The 22,605-nt window shown below is 44.7% G+C and overlaps 1 protein-coding gene across 1 annotated transcript in view; it reads right to left on the bottom strand.

Moving 5' to 3' along the window:
- TGFBI (transforming growth factor beta induced) overlaps window positions 1-22,269 on the bottom strand; it is a 234,077-nt gene extending 211,808 nt beyond the window's left edge. Inside the window, exon 1 of the mRNA XM_085618009.1 lies at window positions 21,947-22,269. Within this exon, the coding sequence (XP_085474135.1) occupies window positions 21,947-22,065 (119 nt within the window). The 5' untranslated portion in view covers window positions 22,066-22,269. The remainder of the gene's footprint in view (window positions 1-21,946) is intronic.
- Between the last annotated feature and the right edge of the window lie 336 nt (window positions 22,270-22,605).

Raw genomic sequence — 22,605 nt, 5'->3', positions numbered from 1 at the left:
CTTTCGTTATGTAATGTTGTGTAGACCTGTTCAGCAGTTTCTGAGATATTAGTATAAGAAAAAAAGGTATTGGGTTAGCCTGACACTTATATTGATCTTGACAGTTGAAGAAGCATTTGTGTTTTTTTCAGTGAATTTCTAAGGTTTTTTAACCCCTTCCCTGCTCATGACGGAACCGTTCCGTCATGAGCCACGGTTGCCGTGTGCTCATGACGGAACGGTTCCGTCATGACAATCCTATCGGCGGCCGCTCCGCCTGCGCGGCGCTGTTTCCCCGCCTGTGCGGGGCGACAACGCAAATGGGCGGAGTCATGACGGAACCGTTCCGTCATGAGCACAGCTCAACTGTGGCTCATGACGGAGCGGCTCCGTCATGAGCACAGGCCCGCCGCGCTGCCCCCCTGCCCCCCCCAGCACTGCAGCGGAATGTCCGCAGCAGCGAAGGGGTTAAATGCTAATTTCTAACTATAACGTCCCTGAAACCTAAGTTTTTTCAGTGAATATATATATATATATATATATATATATATATTACCTACTGGCGGTCGCCAGTAGGTAGTTATAGTTAGGACCACGTTTCCATAGGAAATCCGCAACATTCTATTTTGAATAACTTTGGCGCCGGTCAACGAATCCTCGCGAATTTTTCAAAATAGGTGGGGCGCTACGCTCCGCTCCTACCCTGAAAGTCTCGGGGGGATTCGTCAAGCGGGGGCTGAGATAAAAGGGGGGTCCCAAAACGCGTTTTTCCCATGCATTTTTCCATAGGACCTTTAGACAGGGCTACAGCCCGAACGGCTGAACAGAATTACTAGAAATTTGGCAGAGAGGTAGTCCTCAGGTCAAGGAAGTGCCTTTTGTAGGTTTGGTGTAAATCTGTTCAGTAGATTCTGAGAAAATAGCCTTTAAATCAATATATATATCTGAGCCAGCTTACGGTGCGCTTACGGTACGCTTACCGTACGCGTACGGTGGCGTGCGTGAGCGCAATTCTGATTGGCTCTTAGATCTAAGTAAACATTCGAATCGGCCGAAACCAGGAAGCGTCGGCCGCCATTTTCTCTCTCGCACTGAGAGTGATTTTTAAAATCTAAAGCCCAAAAACATGTAAAGGGGCTGTTTAGACAGCTCCCACACACATAGCCATGTTGAGGGAGTCCCCAAAGATCCCCCAAGGCCAAAAACGGAATTTTTATTTTTTCGGTAATTTTGCCGATTACGCTTACCGTACGCGTACGGTAAAAAATTTAAAAAAGAAAAAATTATCCACACTCTCTCCACCCCGTGTGCAATTGGTGCCCGAAGGGCACCAATTGAGCATGGCTTATTCCAAATGAGATAAACTAAAATATAAAAAAAAAAATAATAAAAAAAAAAATTATCCACACTCTCTCCACCCCGTGTGCAAATGGTGCCCGAAGGGCACCATTTGTGCATGGCTTATAAAATGTACGAAAAATTACAATATTACCTTTCAAATCGAAGTGCATCATATGCATCGTGCGTACATGGCCCATCTAGCGTAACGTGGGCACGCGGTGCGCGTAGCGCACCGCGTGCCCACCGTGCGTGCACTGCACTAACTGCGTAAAGTGGGCGCGCGGTGCGCGAAGCGCACCGCTTGCTCACTGTGCGCGCACGGTGCGCGCACGGAACGAACTGCGTTAAGTGGGCGCGCACGCCACGAATGGCGTAAAGTAACTTAGCATTTAAAAAAACGTACAAATTCACTGAAAAAACCATAGGTTTCACACACGTTATAGTTAGGAATTAGCATTTAAAAAACCTTGCAAATTCACTGAAAAAACCATAGGTTTCACACATGTTATAGTTAGCGGAAATTTTACTGATAAAAAACCAATGAAATTCCCCCGTTATAGTTAGTGCAGGCAACTATAACTCACGCGACCGCAATCTTCTGCTGATGACATATGTGTCTTTATGAAAAAAAAATATTTGTAATATATGTATAGCTAAAAATGTATGGAAGAAGACATGGGCAAATAAGTGTCTAAATACAGTATTAGCATCAGCAGAGGATTGCGGTCGCGTGAGTTATAGTTGCCTGCACTAACTATAACGGGGGAATTTCATTGGTTTTTTATCAGTAAAATTTCCGCTAACTATAACATGTGTGAAACCTATGGTTTTTTCAGTGAATATATATATATATATATATATATATATATATATATATATATATATACACATACATATATATCTGTATCTATGTATCTATCTCTCTCTCTCTCTCTCTCTATATATATATATATATATATATATATATATTCACTTAAAAAACCATAGGTTTCACACAGGTTATAGTTAGGTGGACATTTCACTCGTAAAAAACCAATGAAATTCCCCCGTTATAGTTAGTTCAGATAACTATAACTCGCATGCCCGCAATCCACTGCTCATGACGTCACACATTACATCACTCATGACATGGTCAATGGCATCACTCATGACATCACTGATGACATCATCCTTGTGATAGAGTGGCGGTCGCGCGAGTTATAGTTATCTGAACTAACTATAACGGGGGAATTTCATTGGTTTTTTACGAGTGAAATGTCCACCTAACTATAACCTGTGTGAAACCTATGGTTTTTTAAGTGAATTTGCAAGGTTTTTTAAATGCTAATTCCTAACTATAACGTGTGTGAAACCTATGGTTTTTTAAGTGAATTTGTACGTTTTTTTAAATGCTAAGTTATGTATTTATTATTTATTTATTTTTTTTCAAGGTTTTTCACCGTGCGCGCCCCCCGCGATTTTTTTCAAAAATAATAAAATGTTTTTTTCACCCTTGGGGGTCCTTCTGTGACCCCCTGACACACGCTAGGGGGTCAGGAACTCTCTTCCCTGCCCCCTTTTCACGTTTTCCACCTTTCCTTTTCAGTGCGACAGACAAAATGGCGGCCGACACTCCCTAATTTCGACCGATTCGAATGTTTACTGACATCTATCAACCAATCAGAATTTCGCTCGCGCACGGCACCGTGCGTGCACTGTGCGCGCACAGTGCGTGCGTATAGATATTTATATGCTTTTAAATGCTATTTTCTCAGGAAATGCTGAACAGATTGACACCAGACCTGCAAAAGGCACTTCCCTGACCTGAGGACTACCTCTCTGCCAAATTTCAAGCAATTCTGTTCAGCCGTTCGGGCTGTACCTTCGACTAAAGGTCCTATGGAAAAATGCATGGGGAAAAAGTGTTTTGGGACCCCCCTTTTTTCTCGGCCCCCCCTTGATGAATCACCCCGAGACTTTTAGGGTAGGAGCTGAGCGGAGCACCCCATTAGTTTTGAAAATTTCGCGAGAATTCGTCAACCGGTGCCAAAGTTATTCAAAATAGAATTTTCAGATTTCCGATGGAAACACGGTCCTAACTATAACTATCTACTGGCGACTGCCAGTAGATAATATATATATATATATATATTCACTGAAAAAAACACAGGTATCAATTATAGTTAGTTGGACATTTCACTTGTAGAAAACCAGAGAAATTCTGCCGTTATAGTTAGTAGAGATAACTAAAACTCGTGCCTCCGCAATGCACTGCTGATGACTTCACATATTACAGCACTCATGACATGGTCAGTGACATGACTGATGACATTACTCATGACATCTCAAATGGCATCACTGATGACATCACTGATTATATCATCCAGTGAATGTGTGTTTCTGTAAAGTTTAAATATGTTTTATATAGATATATGCTAAGGTGTATTGAAGAATGAGTGTGTGTTTAAGTGAATGGATGATTTAGTAGGTGTGTGACTGACTGCATAAGTGAGTGATTAAATGTGTCTTACTGAATGCATGGGTTAGTGACTAAACTGTGTGAATGTCCGTATCAGTCTGTCAGTTGGTGTGTAAGCAGCTGCATGGTTTTGTGAGTAGCTACATGAGTGTCTATATGGGTTGATTGGTTGTCTGAGTATCTGTATGAGTGCCTGAGTGTCTGTGTGGGTGAGTGGGGGGTATGTAACTCTGTGGATAGATGTGTGAATGGGTGATTCACTGGAAGTATGTGTTCAAGAGTACGTCTGTGAAGGACTGTATGGGTGGGTGAGTGTGTGTATGGGTGTGTTGGTGAGTGAATGGATGTCTCAGTGGTACATGTGTGAGTACTTACATATGTGAAAGGCAGTATATGTGAGTGTTGGAGTATATAAATGACTATACGTGAGAGTGAGAGATTGTGAGAGTGGCTGTATGGATGAGTGTGTGCTTGTATCAGTGATTGTATAAGAGAGTAAGTATGTTTTAGTATCTGTATGAATAAGTGAGGTGGTGTGTGTATAACTGTATAGGTGAGTAAATGGGAGTGTGATTGATTCTTTGAATGACTGACTAGGTGTGTGAACAACTCTATGGATGAGTGGCAGTGTGTGAGTGTTTGTATATGTGCATGAGTGCATATGATAGTGCTATATTCATGAGTGACTGCATATATGAGTGATTGTATGTGTGAATGAGTGGATGTGTGTGTACACTGTACACCTAGGAATTAGTGAGTGGGTATGTAGTAACTGATATTGGTGTGCCTATGGTTTCGAAAATGGTAGTCTACATTTTAGAGTGGGTGTATCAAAGGTTATATTAGGGTGTGAAGAGGTGCATCAGATTATCACATGGATGATGTCATCAGTGATGTCATTTGAGATGCACTGAACATGTCATGAATGATGTAATATGTGATGTCATCAGCAGTGCATTGCGGGGGCGTGAGTTATAGTTAGCACAGCTAACTATACCGGCTGAATTGCTCTGGTTTTTACGAGTGAAATGTCCAACTAACTATAACGTCCCTGATACCTGTGTTTTTTTCTGTGAATTTCTAAGGTTTTTTAAATGCTAATTTCTAACTAACCGTTCCTGAAACCTATGATTTTTTTCAGTAAATTTCAAAGGTTTTTTTAAATGCTAATTTCTAACTATAACATCCCTGACACTTATGGTTTTTTCAGTGAATTTCAAGGGTTTTTTAAAAGCTAATTACTAACTATAACATAGCAGTCACGTTTACAAAGTGTTGGAGAAAGGTGAGCGTGGCCTCCGAACACCTTTTAGCAATCCAACTGTCTGAGATTTACTGGAGGTAACAGGACGGATAGTTAGCCCCCAATGTCAATCTTGGGGCTGTCCAACTACCCTTCCTATTACCTCCAGTAAGTCTCACACAGCAGGATTGCCCCCTCCCTGCACCACTGTGCAAACGCGCCCCCTGGTGCGTTGTAAATTGGGGGATTAAGACCCCTTGAATCCTAAGGGTCCCTGGGGCCAACTAGCCCACCAGGTTCCTCCAGTAAGCACCACACAGCTGCGTTGCAGAGAGGAGTTCAGAGGCCACGCCCCTTTTTACACCACGCTGCAAATGCGGCTTCTGGCGCACTGCTGATTGGATGATGAAGTCCACTTGTGTCCTGAGCTACTCAGGACACAAGAGGACCTCATCGCCCCACCACCAGTGCACCAGAAGTCGCGTTTACAGAGTGGTGTAAAAAGGGGCATGGCCTCAGACCAACTCTCTGCAACGCAGCTCTGTGGCACTTACTGGCGGTACCTGGTGGGTTAGTTGGGCCCCCAGAGACCCTCAGGATTGAAGGGGAATTAATTTCCCACCTTACAACACGCCAGAGTGGTGCAGGGAGGGGGCAGGGCCTCCGGTGAGTTGCCTGTTCCTTTTTTTGTTATCGGAGGGAGGGCTGCGTGGCCCCCTTCCCTGGGCCACTTTTGGCCCCTGGAACCCCATTCCCCAGGGCCTGGCAGCCTGGTTTCTTTTTTTTATAATTTTGGGGAGAGAGACCGCGTGGCCCCCCTCCAGATGCCAATTATGGCCCCAGGGCCTGGCCAGCCTTTTATTTACATTTTTGTTTTGGGAGGGGGGCAGCATGGACCCCCTCCTCAGGCCAATTATGGCCCCGGGGGAACCCATCCCCCGGGGCCGGCCTTTTCAGGTTTGGGAAAAAAATTAATTTTCTTCCGGGCCACTTCTGGCCCCGGGGACCCCATCCCTCGGTGCCTGGCCTCTCTGTTGAGGGCCGTGGGGGAGCCCACCCTTTTTTAATTTAGCCTCGGGAAGTGGCAGTCCCCGAGGCAGCGTGGGGGTTTTGGGACCCCCCACGCATTTATTTTTACAGCCCCGGGGAGGTGGCGGACCCCAGGGGTGGGGGAGGTGCAGTGCCCCCTCACAGTTTATTAAATAAGCCCCTGGGAGGTGGCGGTCCCCAGGGCTGCGGGGGCCCCCAGGACCTGGCCCACCCGGGGCTTTCAAAAACGCAGCACAGGAGCCCACGCTTCATTTTTAGGTTTTTTTCATGGCAGGATTCGCAACCGCGACCCCAACGCAAATTTTGCCGAGTCCCTTGTGGGACCCCCTGAGCTGGCCTAGGGTCTCAGGGTGTTTCTACCCTGCCCCCTTTTCTTGTTTTTCACTTTTTTTTTACTCTTTTCTTGTGACTCAGTAACAGAGTCACAAGATGGCTGCCAACACATTCTGGATTAGAGTGTTGGCAGCCAATCAGAGTGGAGCTCATGCCCGGGAGGGTTTGCGAACCCTCTCTGGTGCTCAAATATCAAAACGTTTCTTTTTCTAAACTCTCAGGAACTACTGAACAGATTTACACCATTTAAAAAAAAAAAAGTTCTCTTTCTGAACCAAGGGCTAACTTTTTGCCAAATTTGGTGTAATTCCATTCAGCAGTTTAGGCTGTAGCCTGTTCCAATTTTTCCAATGGAAATTAACATGGGAATCCCCTTTTTTCTCGGCCCCTGATTGACGAATCACCCTGAAACTTTCAAGACAGGAGTTGACCTGAGCAAGCCATTAGTTTTGAAAATTTCGCAAAAAATTCATCAAACGACGCCAAAGATATTGGCAAAAGAAAAAACGCTTTTTGAATAGAAACGAGATCCTAACTATAACTACCTACTAGTGACCCGGACGAAGGCCGTTGGCCGAAACGCGTAGGTCGTTTTGTTGTTACCTGATGCACTTTGCACTTTGCATGTTGAAAATCTAAGAAGAGAAAAAAGCAAATAAACATGAAGTGAGCAACTCAAAACTAACCTGGATCTGCTGTTTGGTGTGCTGCCTTTCTGTGACCCTCCGGGACTTGGTAATCATTTCTGAGGGCTTTACACTGAAAAATTCTTTCCATGTATATATATATTATCTACTGGCGGTCGCCAGTAGATAGTTATAGTTAGGACCGTGTTTCCATAGGAAATCTCAAAATTCTATTTTGAATAACTTTGGCGCCGGTTGACGAATCCTCGCGAAATTTTCAAAACTAATGGGGCGCTCCGTTCAGCTCCTACCCTGAAAGTCTCGGGGTGATCCGTCAAGCGGGGGCCGAGAAAAAAGGGGGGTCCCAAAACGCGTTTTCCCCATGCATTTTTTCATAGGACCTTTAGACACAGCTACAGCCCGAACGGCTGAACAGAATTACTTGAAATTTGGCAGAGAGGTAGCCATAAAGTCAAGGAAGTGCCTTTTGCAGGTCTGGTGTAAATCTGTTCAGTATTTCCTGAGAAAATAGCATTTAAAAGCATATAAATATCTATACGCGCGCAGGGTGCGCGCACCTTGCGCGCACCCTGCCGTGCGCGAGCGCAATTCTGATTGGTGGTTACATGTTAGTCAACATTCGAATCGGTTGAAATCAGGAAGTGTCGGCCGCCATTTTGTTTGTTTTCAGTGCGAGAGTGAAAAAGGAAGGTGGCGAATGTGGAAAGGGGGCAGGGTAGAGAGTTCCTGACCCCCTAGCCTTTGTCAGGGGGTCCCTGAAGGACCCCGAAGGCGGAATTTTTTTTATTTTTTTTTAATCGCGGGTGTGCGCGCACCGTGCGCGCACAGTGAAAAACCAAAAAATAAAAAATATTTAAAAAAAAAAAAAAATCACGGGGGTGCGCGCACCGTGCGCGCACGGTGAAATTTTTTTTTTTAATACGTAGTTTATTGTAAAATAAATATATTAAAAAAAAAATAATACATAAATAAATTAGCATTTAAAAAACCGTACAAATTCACTGAAAAAAACATAGGTTTCACACACGTTATAGTTAGGAATTAGCATTTAAAAAACCTTGCAAATTCACTTAAAAAACCATAGGGTTCACACATGTTATAGTTAGGTGGATATTTCACTGGTAAAAAACCAATGAAATTCGCCCGTTATAGTTAGTTCAGATAACTATAACTCGCGCGACCGCCACTCTATGACAAGGATGATGTCATCAGTGATGTCATGAGTGATGCCATTGACCATGTCATGAGTGATGTAATGTGTGACGTCATGAGCAGTGGATTGCGGGCATGAGAGTTATAGTTATCTGAACTAACTATAACGGGGGAATTTCATTGGTTTTTTACGAGTGAAATATCCACCTAACTATAACATGTGTGAAACCTATGGTTTTTTAAGTGAATATATATATGTATATAAATATATACATATATATGGAGATATGTGGAAAAAAATTTGAAATGAGTTCTATTGTTGAAAGCGAAGTTGGAGGATATAAAGCAAAAGAGATGGGTACTTTATCCCCAAGAAAATAAAAAAATAATTAAATTAAATACAAGAAAACAAAGGAAAGTGTAAAAACAAATTTAGCACTATAAGTTAATATTGCTAAATGTGACGTCTATATGTGGTTACTATCCTCCAATGATTAGAAAAGTGGTTCTATAATGAACTGTACTTTACCAGAATGTGTAGGCTGGAGAGAGGTTGGAGATTGATTTTAATTGGTTGAGAGATGAGAAAAAGGAGGTGAGTATCCCTTTAAATTGACACTCTGCACAAAGAAAACTTGATGGCCCAATAGAAGGCTTTTTGCTGAAACACGTCGGTCGGAAATTATGAGCATGGAGCACTTTTGAGAAATGAAATGAAAATAAGATAAATAAATTTGTGAAACATACCAATTGGTAGTTATAGTTTGGAAGTAGTTTCCATAGGAAGAGTGTTTTTTCATTTGCCAATAACTTTGGCATCGTTTGGTGAATCCTTGTGAAATTTTCAAAATTAGTTTGATGCTTACTTTAGCTGCTGTCTCGAACGTTTTGAAGTGATCCGTCAAGTGAGGGCCATGAAAAGGGGGATCCAAAACGCATTTTCCCCATTATAATTTCCATAGGAAATTAGACATGGCTACAGCTTGAACTGCTGAAGGGAATTACACCGAATTTGGCAGAAATGTTGATGTTGTGCAAAGGAATTTTTTGTGATTTGATGTAAATCCGTTAAGTAGTTGCAGAGTTATTTAAAGAAATTTCCAATTGTATATATACAGATGTGGAAGATCTGCGACCCCTCCGATCTTGTGCTGAGATCTGACTGGCTGCCAACACTTCAAACCAGGCAGTGTTGCCAGCCAACCTGGGACTTGGCTTGAGCTGAGCCCCAGAAAAAATGGGCAGGGTAGAAATAACCTGACCCCCTAGGCCTCCTGGGGGTTCCACAGGTACCATGCAGGACCAAAAAAGCATTTGTTAAAAGTTTTCGACTCGAACGGTGGATCCCGCTGAAAAGGTTTTTAAAAATGAAGCGTGGGCTCCTGCAATTCATTAATTTACCATTCCCCAGGTGGGACTGGTTCCAGAGGCAATTTCCAAATATAGGAGTTGGGCGCACAGCCCTCCTGGGGCTTACTATACCCCAGGGACCACCACCTATCCAGGCCCATACACAAACAACTAATTGGGGGCCTCGAGGACCACCATCTCCCCGAGACTTATGCATTCCATGGGGGAGTTCAGACCTCCCCTGGCCACTGGGACCACCGCCTCTCCGGGGCCATAAACAAGTTATTGTGGGGGTGCCGAAAGGACCCCCCCGGCCCCAGGGATCACCACCTCCACGGGGCCAAGTGTGGTTTTTTTTAATGAGAGGGGGGCCGCGGCCCCCTTCCTGTTCTGTTCACAGCCCTGGGGACCACCAACTCCCAGGAGAAAGTCCTACAAATTTGAAAGGAGGGAAGCCGACAGGGACTGTGGAGGTCATGAGTCTTTCCCCGCAGTCCCCAACAGTTGTGAGTGGGTGCACTGGGTGGGACCAAGGTACACACAATAGAACCTGGGCCCAGGGGATGTGGTCCCCAAGGTTCAAAGCAGCATGAGAGGGGGGAGCGCAGCCCCTTCCCCTTATTTGTTTTTAAAAGAAAAATAAATAAAAAGGCTAAGCAGCATGAGGTGGGGTCCCTGATTCCGAAATTGTCCACCTCCCTTTATTTATTTATTTAAATGTAAAGGCCAGGCCCTAATGGATATGGTCCCCGGTGCCAAAATAGGCCCTGAAAATGGGGGCCACGTGGCCCCCTCACAAAAAAATGAAAGCTGAACTGGCCAGTCGCTGGAGGCCCTGCTCACTTTCTCCAACACTCTGCAAATGTGCCTTCTGGCACAGTACTGGTTGGGGGGTGAAGTCTAATTTGCTCTTGTGGAGCCTTGTGGGCCAACTACCCCTCCAGCTACCTGCAGTAGGTCCCACACCGCTAGATTGGTGAGTGGTGCTTGTAAGCCACACCCCCTTTGTCCACCACTCTGAAAATGCACCTGCTGGTGCACAAATGGTTGGGGGATGAACCCCCCCTTGGCTGCTGATTGTCCTTGGGGTCCACTGCTCCTCCTGTTACCTCCTGTAGGTCCCACACCATGGGATTGCTGAGAGTCCTTCTGAGCCCATGCCCCTCTCCAACACTCTGGAACCACGCCGCTGACTGAAAGGGGGATGAATTCCTCTTGGATACTGAGGTACTTTGGGAGCCAAGAGGCCCTCCTGTTACCTTCAGTAAGTCCCATACAGAGGAATACTTGAGAGCTGGTCAAAGGCCCGCTCCCTTTCTCAACCACTCTGCAAATGTGACTACTAGTTAAAAAACCATTGAAATTCACTTACAAAACCACAGGTTACAGGATTTTATAGTGGAAGCCGGTGTGGAAGTGGCTGTGTGGGTATGTGAATGGGTGTGGGAGTGGCTATATAAGTCAGTGAGTGGGTGTTTGAGTACCTGTATGGGACTGTGAATGAATGTGTGAGTGGTTTGTGGATGTGTGAGTGGGTGAGGTAGAGAATTTGTGGGTGTATGAGTAGGTGTGTGAGTACCTTTATGGGTATATGACTGGGTGTGTGAGTGGTTTTGTGAGTAGGTGTGTGAATTGTTTTGTGGATGTGAGGGTATGTGAGTGGATGTACGGGTCTGGGAGTGGATGAGTGAGTGGCTGTATGCATCAGTGAGTGGGTGTCTGAGTTTCTGTATGCATTGGTGAGAGGGTGTGCGAGTGACTTATGGGTCTGTGAGTGGGTGTCTGAGTGGTTTTGTATGTTTAAGTAGGTGTGTGGGTAGTTTTGAGGGTATGTGAGTGTCTGTATGGATCTGTGAGTGGGTATTTGAGTTCAAGTATGGGTTTGTGAGTGGATGTGTGAATGGCTTTATGGATGTGAAAGTGGGTGTGAGAGTGGTTGTATGGTCTGTGAGTGGGTGTGTGAGTAGATGTATAGGTCTGTGAATTGGTGTGTGAATGGTTCTATGGGTATGTGAGTCAGTGTGTGAGAGATTCTATGGGTGTGTGAGTAGGTGTGAAAGTGGTTATATGGGTTTGTGAGTGACTGTTGGAATGACAGTATGAGTTGATGAGGTGGTGTGAGGGTGGCAGTATGGGTCTGTGAACCGGTGTGTGAGTGGTTCTATGTGTGAAAGTGGGTGTGTGAGGGGTTTTGTGGGTACTTGAGTGAGTGTGTGAGTGGCTATCTGGGTTGGTGAATGGGTGTGTGAGGGGCTGTGTGGATCTCTAAGTGTATGTGCAAGTGGATATATGGGTTTGTGAGTGGGTGTGAGACTGACTGTATGGGTCTATGAGTTGGTGTTTGAGTGGCTGTATGGGTCGATAGGTGGGTATGTGAATGGATGTATGGGTCTGTGAGTGGGTGTGTGTGTGCCTGTATGGGTATATGACTGGGTGTATGAGTGGTAGTGTGGGGGTATGATAGAGTGTATGTAAGTGGGTCTGTAAATGGGTGTATTTTTTTTATTGGGCGCTGGATCCAAGTATCCATTGCAAATTCACAAGGGGGGGCACGCTGAGTGCTGCGGTGGATCCAAGGATCGGCACATGTGAAAAAATCCCTTTTTGGATAATGTCTTTCCTATCAAAGATCCCTCTACCACCCCTCTATCACACCCATGGGGCCAAGGTACCTCTACTCTGACCGCTTCAATCACTTTCCACTTCCATTTTGAGGCACTGGGACTGTGTCCAGATACATAAAATGGTGGCTGCAACTTTTCTGCCAGGTTACTCCCAGGCAATCATGGCATTGCTGTTGGCGAATGGATCTGCGGGCCCATGGTGGTGGATCCATGGTGGATCCGTGTCCCTAGATCTACAAATTTCTTTTTCCATTAGAAGTTACAAAACTACTGAAGAGTTTTGCCCCAAATTACAAAAAGCAGTCTTTCAGGACAAATATCTAGCTTTGTGCCAAATATGTGTAATTCCGTTCAGCAGTTTAGGCTGTAGTCATGTCTAAAATCCCTATTGGAAATTGCATGGGGAAAACGCATTTTGGGATCCCCCTTTTTCTCAGCATGTGCTTCATGAATCACCCTGAAACTTTCTACACAGCAGCTGTTGCGAGTTGCGTACTAGTTCTGAAACTTTTGTGAGATTCGTCAACGAAAACGCCCTAACTATAACTGCCTACTGGCGGCTGCCATGCACTAAAAAAAACAAAGGTTAAAGTAATATTATTATTTGGTGAATATGTAAGTGACAACATTAAAATTTGGAACCACATAAATTCACCAGTTAAAGTCAGCAGAGCTAACGATAACTTGCGTCTCTGCCAAGCAATCTTTATGGCCTCACATATTATATCCCTGATGACTTGCTCTGTGACATTATTTAGGATATCACTGATGACATCTTAAAGTACATAATTGATGACATCACTGATGATCTCACTGATGACATCATCTAAGCATCTTTTGCACACATTGCTTTATAAACTGCCATAGCATTAGAGGCCTGAAAGTTAGCATAATATGAAGCATCATTAATCCCATCACAGATCCAACTCATTTGGGTGTAGCAAAGATGGGTTATGTGTAACATTGACCGCATACCATACACTTCACTGGTAACCTAGTTGACTTTGACTATCAACCACAGACATATGGAAACCATTATTGCACATGGCCTTCAATCTGCATATAGCCTTTCAGAGAAAGCCAAGTTCATCAAGATACTCAACATCTGTTCCAAAATTAATGCCCTATTACGGACAGATTGTATCTGTAGCAAATACCTTACAGTCACCGAATCTACACTGAGAAATGAATTTGGTATGAGAAGAAAAATGGGTACTGTAAAAGGTGTTTACTCTATGGAGAGAGTTTACTCTGTAATCCACTGATTGCAGACAGTGAAACTCTCATGAGAAATACACCACAGAGTTTTATGCTAAGTATAGTATACACTCTATGCAAAACTTGTCAAAAAGACACTATTCAACTAAAATAGGCAAGATCTACAGGTGATAAAGACTATACTACCTGCAACCTTCAGGCTCTGGTCAAGACATTATGAATAGCCCATCCTCTAAAACAAAAGAAGCACATGTACATATGGTTAGTACCTGATGCACACAGACTTCTAGGATATGTAGAATTGTCATGCTAAGACAAGTCAGTTTAATAATTCAAGGCTGTTTACAATGCTGCAGAAGCAAAGAAAGTGTGTGGAATATGCTGGACAGAAGTCATCAACTGTTATCTGCACACGGAGCGGAGCTAACCACCATACTGGATGGAGCGGATTGAGAGAGTGCTCCCACTAGCCCAAGAAATCTCTGTAATTCTAGTGATTAGGGACCCATCCGGCTACAGTATTCAGCTGTGATAAGTGCGGGAAGTGGAGGGACCCCTCTGACGAGACCGGGGGAGACTGAGTAACTCGAATACAGCAGAGAGAGTACTGGCCAGTGCTCCCATTTCACCCAAAAGATGGCGGCCACTTAATGAGGCGTGCCTTTGGATGTGCATTGCCGGAGGATTAGGCTCAGGTCAGCTGGTGGTGCCGAATCCCTGCTCCTCCATGGGACTTATATGAAGGTGAGCACCTGTCATGTGCTGGCTGATTATTGGGCCCGTGTGCGAGGTGTGGCCAGTGCTGCCTTGTCTCCTATGACTGGCCTCACAGCTCACCTAACTGATCCAAACCGCGGTGCTTGGTGCAACCTGCTCCACTCTGTGAACCTCCTAGCTGCAACTTGGATTGCCGTTGCCCTCTGTCCTGGTCAAGCTCAGCCCGGCACTGTATCAGAATCACCGGCCCTCAAAGTTACCCGCTTTATTTACTATGCTGGAAGCCCTGGACCAACCAAGGGAGTGCAGCTTGCCTACAGTGCTCTGGCACCCCTGATTGGACTGGGGTCTCCCTCTACCCTAGTCTCTTGGAAGTCCAAAGCCACCAGCTGAGAGTAGTCTCCTGATGTCCCATCATCCTGTGTATATCCTGTCACTGCTCAACCACTGGGGGGGTCATTCTTCTTCTTGGGATTCCCAGGGCCTTATTAGGCCCTGGGAATCCCATTCCCCAGGGCCTTTTATTTTAAAGACAAGGGGGCGCTGTGGACTCCTTCCTGAACCTTATTAGGCCCTGGGGACCCCATTGTTGTGTGTCGATTTAGATATCGTACATAGGTTTCCCGATGTATGTCCTTATATAGGCACAATTTGCATTTCCCATATTTAGGCATAGAAATCCTACCCTTATTTAGGCATTATCCATGCTCACCAAATACAGGCATGGCCACCTACATCCGTTCATCTACGCCACAACGAGTTCTTGGAAAACCAGACTCTTAAGCCTTTAGGACTTCCCCTTGCTTGGATATTGATTTCTCCATGAAATCATTTATCATGCATGAACATCTATTCCTTAGGGGTTCATTCATGACATTCTTCTGCCCAACTTTTACGTCAATACTGGCATTCCTAAACACCTTCAAGGTATAAATATACCTTCACTTGCCATGACAAACCACGGTTCGGCTGCCTACTTGCACGACGCGGCTCGCCACGGAAAGTTTGGAAGGAAGTCAAGCCCCCGACTGGTCCCCGCCTGACGCACTGACCAGACGCTGTCATCCTCCTCGCAGAGAATCCAGCTCCAGTGTTTCTGACTCCCCTTGTGGGATGTTAGAGATCGAGACTCGAAAAGAGATTCCAACCTCACTCATTCTAAGGTATGGAGCGGACTAGAACCTAGAGGGACTTTTGGCAAATCTTGGCAACTATAGCTAAACTAGACTATAGACAAACAGCACCTACTTTTTACCTCATACTACACTTAGGTTAGGTACACTGGGGTAGAACTAGCTAGAAGCATCAGATGAGTATTAACATTTTCGCCTGTGTTATTTATGTATGTATTTTTATGAATATCTGTCATAGCTACAAACCATGCTATTGCAGTATTATTTTATCTTACTGCTAACGCTGTACGTATTATACTTCGCATTCTGTCTTACGATTGTAGCAGTTCATATCTCTTGCACGAGAAATAAGACTGTTCAATAAACCCTTTTTATTGAAACGCCTGTCTATCTATTTCTGTGTAACTCTGAAGAAACGAAGCATGCACGATTGACTGAGTGAAACTATTATCTATTGTTTCCACGATTCTGAGATTGTTCCGATTCTAAGGGAAACAAAGTTGTCATGTTTATGCGGTTGTCAGAAACTAATTCCTGCTTGTTTATTTGAGAAGTTTGTAGTGACCTCTGAGTTAGCTGGCACACACAAGTAATTAAGTTTAATGTACTCAATAGTGACATACTGACCTCAGTCCTATGTCAAAACTATAGTGTATATTATTCCAATGCGCAGAGCCTATCAGGAATATAGGAACTACACTACACCATCTCCCAGGGCCTTTTTTTTTAAAGGGGAGGTCGGCATGGCTCCCTTTCCCGATAATTATTAGACCCTGGGAACACCATCCCCCAAGGCTGTTTTTTTTTTTTAAGGGGATGGTCATCATATGCCACTCTTTGCCGAGCCTTATAAGGCCCTGGGGACATAATACACCAGAATCCTGTGCATTTTAAACGGGAGGGGTGCCACATAGGCCCCTCCCTAAGCCTCATTAAGCCCTGGGGACCCTATCTCCAAAAACTTTTTTTTTAATGGGGTACTATTTGGCTCCCTTTCCTGAGCATTATTAGGCCCTGGGGACCCTAGGCCATTTTTTTAATGGGACAGGACAATGTGGCCCCCTTTCCCAAGCCTTAACAGGCCCTGGGGTCCCCATTCCCCAGGCCCACTACTTTTGTTTAAAGAGAGAGGGGCTGTTTTTGACCCTGGGGACCAAATTGATTAATGGTTGGTACCCTGGTGCCCACCCAGGGCATCCGGCATTGCTCACGCCAACAGGCAGCAACTATTTTGATCTGTTCCCTACCCACATAACTGCTTGCAGGGAAACAGATGAAAAGTCGGCTCGCGGGAGCATTTTCAAAGCTCCTGCCCGCTGGTAGCAGACTTTGGGCTTCATTACGATGTCGATCGGAAAGCATTCTGACCTACTCTTTGCCAGAATCGGTTCCGACCAACTCGGGTTCGGCGAGTCCGACTGACCAATTACGATGTTTCTGAACACCGTTTAGTCGGACTCCCATTAACTTCAATGGGAGCCTGTGTTCCGACCAACATCACAGGCTCGATTGAAAAAATGGGTGGTTGCGATATCCTTGCACCCTGTGGCGGGCACCCTATGGTCCCTGCCACACTGTGCATAGTTGTAAAGAGGTGTCCCATGGGTACCACCACGGGCCCCAACCGGAGGCCTCCGGTGAAGGGGGGCCTGCTATGGGCCCCCAAAGTCAGTTTCCGACAGCCATTCTGTGTTGGACAAACTGATTTGCAAAGGCTGTTGAAATCCAACATCGTAATAAGTCGGTCGTAAACGCAGTCCATAGAGCTGTAGGAATCAGCTCCGACTGATTCTGAGTCTCTGAATGCCGGTTGGAACTGAGTCGAAAAGTCCGAACGGTTACCTTCTATCGTACTTGGTCGGTCAGAAATGTTTTAGAGTCTATCGGAAACATAGGTTCTGACATGGTTTAGGAGAATGCAACTGCCATTCGGAGCCTTTCTGACCGATCTCATAATCAAGCCCTTTGCGTTTTCTTGCTTTCGGCGAGAGTTTTGAAAATGGTCCTGCCAGGGGGAAGCAAACACAATTTTCCATTCCTGCACCGGTTCGGGCAGGGAAATGACTGTGTCCCAGGGGTGCGATCCTCGAGACACAGTTTGTGAGCCGGCCCCAGTGGATGGGGTAGCCAGAGCCATTAGTGGCTCAGTGAGGGGGGCTATGTTGCACCCTCCCTTTAAAAAAAGTTATCGGCCCCAGCTAATGGGGGTCCCCAAGGCCTTTTAAAGGCTCTGGGAGAGGGCTGTGTGACCCGCACACACCTTTTCTGGACGTTTTGGCCCAGAGGTGAGATTCCTGGGGCCTATAATGGCTCAAGGAAGGGGACCAGCAGCCCCCTCTTCTTTAAATAAATCGGCCCGCTACCCTTATGAAATGCGTCCCCAGAGGTGGGCTCCCTGGAGTCTATAATTGAAGATTGCGGCCCCATGTCACTATTTATTTTTTACGATCCCGTGGGAATTCCAATGGAGATTGGCAGACATTACTGCCTTTTTTTGCCGGCTTTAGCCCTGGAGGGGTCCCTCTTGGTCCCCCAATCCAGCCTAGGGGGCAGGGTATCCCTATCTGGCCCCCTTTTATCTTTTTTTCCCATACTTATGAACAGGGGATTAAGTCTCCGAGTCATATAATGGCTGCCAGCATCATTTTCCGATGTTGCTGGCAGCCAATCAAAGCACTCGCCCCCGCAGGAGCAAATTGGCCCGAGGAAAATAAAGCTCCCTGGGCAAATCAGAATGCTCTATTTTTGATTTGGCATTCATGAGAGAGTCTCTCAAGCCTCTTGTGGACCCAACCATCCAGATACACGAATATTTTTAACCCTTCATGTTTAAAAAACACTGAACAAAATTACACTAAATCTTAAATGACCAATCTGCCCATCAAGATCTACATTTCTACCAAATTTGGTGTAATTCTGTTCAACAGTTTTTCCTGTAGCCGTCTTAAAGAAGTCTAGGGAAAATGCACGAGGATTTTGTGTTTTGGGACCCCCTTTTTTCTTGGTCCGCACTAGAAAGTTCACCCCGGAACCTACCATGCACAAACTAGGCAAAAAATACCACCTTGGAGATCCGTTAAATGGGGCCAAAGTTATTAGCAACTCAAAAAAATGCTTTTCCTATGGAACAGCTTACCTAACAATACATACCCAGTATATATATAACTCCTATGTTGATTACTAGCAGGCTGTCTTTAACCCCTTCCATGCGGGGCGGATTCCCCCGCTGTGCTGAGCGCTGCTTGCGCGGGCGTGGTCATGACGGAACGGTTCCGTCATGAGCACAGCTCAACCGACGCTCATGACGGAACCGTTCCGTCATGAGCGCCGAAGGGGTTAAAGCTCGCAGTATTTATTATCATCAAACTCACAAATGTTCCACCACAAATTCTACTAAGATTATTTTTTGTGATGGTAAAAAGCTCAACAATCCTCCCTGCACCAAAACTATTGTTATTCCATCGTTAGACTTGTTCATTTCTAAAATAGACCATGCTTCCTTGCAATTTGTCTTATTCACCTAGATTCCTTCGTCTCAATTTCTCTTGAACATGTCACAAACAGATTACTTTAAATTTCTTGTGGATACCCCTTAGATCCTTGTCCACCCAAACTTCTTTATATGGTTGCCAAAATTCTGAATCCTTCCACATGCAGAAATTCATTACCCTTCACTACCTTGCAGGACACCTTCAGGCAACCGTAGAACATTAAAAATTAAATAAATTGGAGTCATTATGTGCAGGGCCACTGGAATTATTCGGCAGAGGAGGACCACATTTTGTGGCAGGGTTTTCCAAATTATGCGGCAAGGAAAAACAAAGTATGTGATGAAATGCAGCATCTTTTATGCTAGTATTACTTAATTATTTTCCACTTTAACACTATCCAGGCACGGTTTTATCTCATTAGTACCAGTTTGACATTCAATAACAGCAAAAAGAAATTAAAAGGTAACCAATCAACTTTTGCAAAGGGTCTTCCACTACATGGCAACACATGTTGCTACATTTTTAGCAACCTTTTGTTTGTTTGAGCTAGAAATATTTTGGGGGCTACAATATGCGGATTGCGCATCTGATAACGGATTATGTGGCAAATGCAGTAAATCCATTCTTATGTGGAAAACACTATGGCTGCAGAATCTCATAATTCCAGTGGTCCTGATTCTAAGATGTATGGTGTTAACATTTGATTCTCCTGAACCGTAGACATTGCTTATGCAAAGTTACTGGAGCGATACAAACTCCTAAATTAAAGCACACAGCACACCTGACCAAAGGAGAATATGGTATAAAGCAGTGCTTAATATGTAAATAAATAAGTGCTAGGGCTCTCGTCAGGAAAACACTGCAGCTTACATCACACATGACCCCTGCCATGCTGCCAGTGACAGTATCAACAAAACTAATAACCATCACACTCCTACAAGTGGGACAATTCAAACTATTCCAGGCCCCGAAAGCTATAAGAATGGCTTGAGTGGCAGGTAATTGTCATATTTAATGTATACTGAATTAATAATTGACTGTTCTTGTGGTCATCTGAGACAGCGCCACCTTGTGAAACACTGTCAAAAGGTGTTGACAATTGAGAGCCGCTGCCGAGCACTAGTAACCACCGGCTCAAATTAAGCACTGGTAGAAAGCAGTCTTTCGTACTAGAAAACCGCTAACGTCAAAGAATAAATCGTTATTTTGGCAGAGCTATGGAGGAGAGAGACGGCATTTAAGAGTTAAGTTCTGAAGTATGGGGCATTATTGCATTATTTAATTTCATTTATACAGTGCTTATGACTCTCTGACAAGGTGTTGAAGCGCTTCATGCCAAGCAGCATGCTATTCTGGAAACCCAGGGTTAGTAGTTAATCCATGCAGGCACTAACCAGTGATGGTAAATATTAATGAGTAAGGACTACTCAATTACAAGTTGAGCATACTGTGCCAACTCTTAAACTAACTAGCTCGTTAAATTATGCTTTTCGTGTTAGAAAGGAAGCACAGAGCTGGGCTGCCAGCATGCCTCAACTCATCCCAGATCTGTGACCATTTAACGGTCTTCAAGCCCATTTCATGAGGAGAGAAGAATGTGCCAGCGGCAGAGCTACTGACAAGAACTTCTAGTTCTCTTCTTGGCCAAATAATGTTTTTACTGATTTTACAGAGTGTTCATAGATATAAAAAGAAATAATTGGACGCATAAAACATGCCAAGCATTTTAACAGAAAGTGTTGTCATTAAGACAAAGTGTCCATTCATCGCCACACAAGTGTCCATCTTTGGCATTGCTGTTATCAGGCAGGCAATATGATTAACGGGGAAAAGACAAAAGCACGTACAGTTAATTTTCAAAGGTACCTGCTGGGGTGACTTTTTCTAATCATTCATCCTACAGAGTACCGTTTGAACTGTCTCATTTAAAAAAAAAAAAAACATTAAATAGGCATGCCAAAGTAAAGCTGCACTAAAATGAAAGGAAATTATGAAACATAATTCCTCGGGTTATCTCAGATGTCTGACCACAGAGTTAATCTGCACATTGAGTGTGTTCATCCTTTACCAGTGTGCACTAATCGCTCTACCTAGTAATGTGCAAAGCCAATGGAGCATTTAATCTTTGCTAACAGCAAATGAAAATGCGTCATTTTTTCCGATGTCACACCTCCGCCAATCAAGAGTCAGACGAACAAACTTGCTGCAGTTTTCAAGACTAAGCAGAATAACGTGACTGCATTTTGTTCTCTGATTTTTTTTTCTCTCCCATCCTCGTTTCTGAAATGAGAGGTGGTGTAAGTCGGTCTTTCTACCCCTGCGGATACTGAATAATGCCAGCTGTTCAACTCTCGATAAACTATCACAGATGGCTCCAACTCTCCCAGCTCCGTCCTCTGACCCAACTCTCCTTGACCTTCACCTCGGAACTCACTGAAGTGGAAGCAAGTGCCTAAAATTAGACATGCCTTCTGCGGCGCAGTGCCCGTGTGGTGTAGACAGAAAGACCCGTCTCACGCAGCGGCCCTCTCAAACCAACAGACAGAACTCGGGCTACTCATTGGCACCACCACAGTCTTTCGTGGATATGTCGGTAGCATTGCGTTATGATATAATGGGGTATTATATGATATGCTGCTGAACAGCATATCATATAACACACACAATAAATGTTCGTCTACTTTAAAAATGGTAGTTCCACATATTAGCTACTTCATTCGTGCAGGTTAGTGCAGTTGCACACAAATGCTCACACCACAAAATATACATTTCTCACTATGCAATAACCACTTGATATTTCATGAGACATGTCATTCTTGCAGGTCAGTGCAGTTGCACACAAATGATCACACCACAGAATATTCATTTCTCAGTATTCATTAATCACTTGATATTTCATGAGATATTTCATTCTTGCATGTCAGTACAGTTGCACACAAATGCTCGCGCTTCAGCATATAAAGTTCGCACTATGCAATAACCACCTGTTATTTCATTAGCTACTTCATTCTTGCATATCAGTGCACTGGCACCCAAATGCTCGCGCTTCACCATATAATGTTATCACCATATACTATTTAGTAGTTCATTTAACCTTGCCGAGGGTGCATGTATACCCAACAAGCACAGCTGGACAACTTTATGCACTCTTTCAATGACTATCATGGTAAATGCCCAATAAATACATTTTTCACACAGTTCGAAGCTTACCCGTGTTGTCTGCCTCGAATTCTACTGTGCTGCAGGACCTGCTGGTAGGGAGACCTTGCAGAGGACACAAAGGCCCCCAGAAGGACGACCACACAGCTGAGCAAAATGAAGCGACTCATTTTGAAGGTACCGCGTGGTTTGCAGCCTCTGATCTATCTCCAGGAGGGCTTCAGAGGCAAAGTCAGACAATAAAAGTGGAGCCGTGTGTTAAATAGGCGCAGATGCCCAAGGGGGCGGGGCAAAGCGGCGACGGTGCAATCCGAGACTGCCTTCCGAGGCTGCACCCGTGGGGGCTTCCTTACCCCTCAGCTCTTGGCGAGTCTAAAACCGCTTCTGAAAACTTCAGAGCGAACAGAGAGCACTTCTCTTCAGCCGAGCCCTGCGAGCTTTCTCTGTATCGAGGAAACTACCAGAAACTCCTGCAGATTGAACCGAAAAACCACAAAATAAACAAGGCGCTCGCAAGAATGCTCCGTCATTCTAAAGCAGACTGCAAAGCTAACAGCAAGGAGGGTCTGAGCCTGAATTGTTCATACTGCTTTAGAAAATAACAGCGGGTCACCGAGCGCTTATCACTTCTTTACAAAAGGAATCAGGCACAGACTGCTGAGCACTGTCTGAAAAAGAATCTACAACAGGACAGGGCAAGTAAAAACAGC

This window comes from Triturus cristatus, chromosome 7 (assembly GCF_964204655.1).
Source record: "Triturus cristatus chromosome 7, aTriCri1.1, whole genome shotgun sequence".
Taxonomy (NCBI): domain Eukaryota; kingdom Metazoa; phylum Chordata; class Amphibia; order Caudata; family Salamandridae; genus Triturus; species Triturus cristatus.
This window is presented reverse-complemented; position numbering and strand designations above follow the sequence as displayed.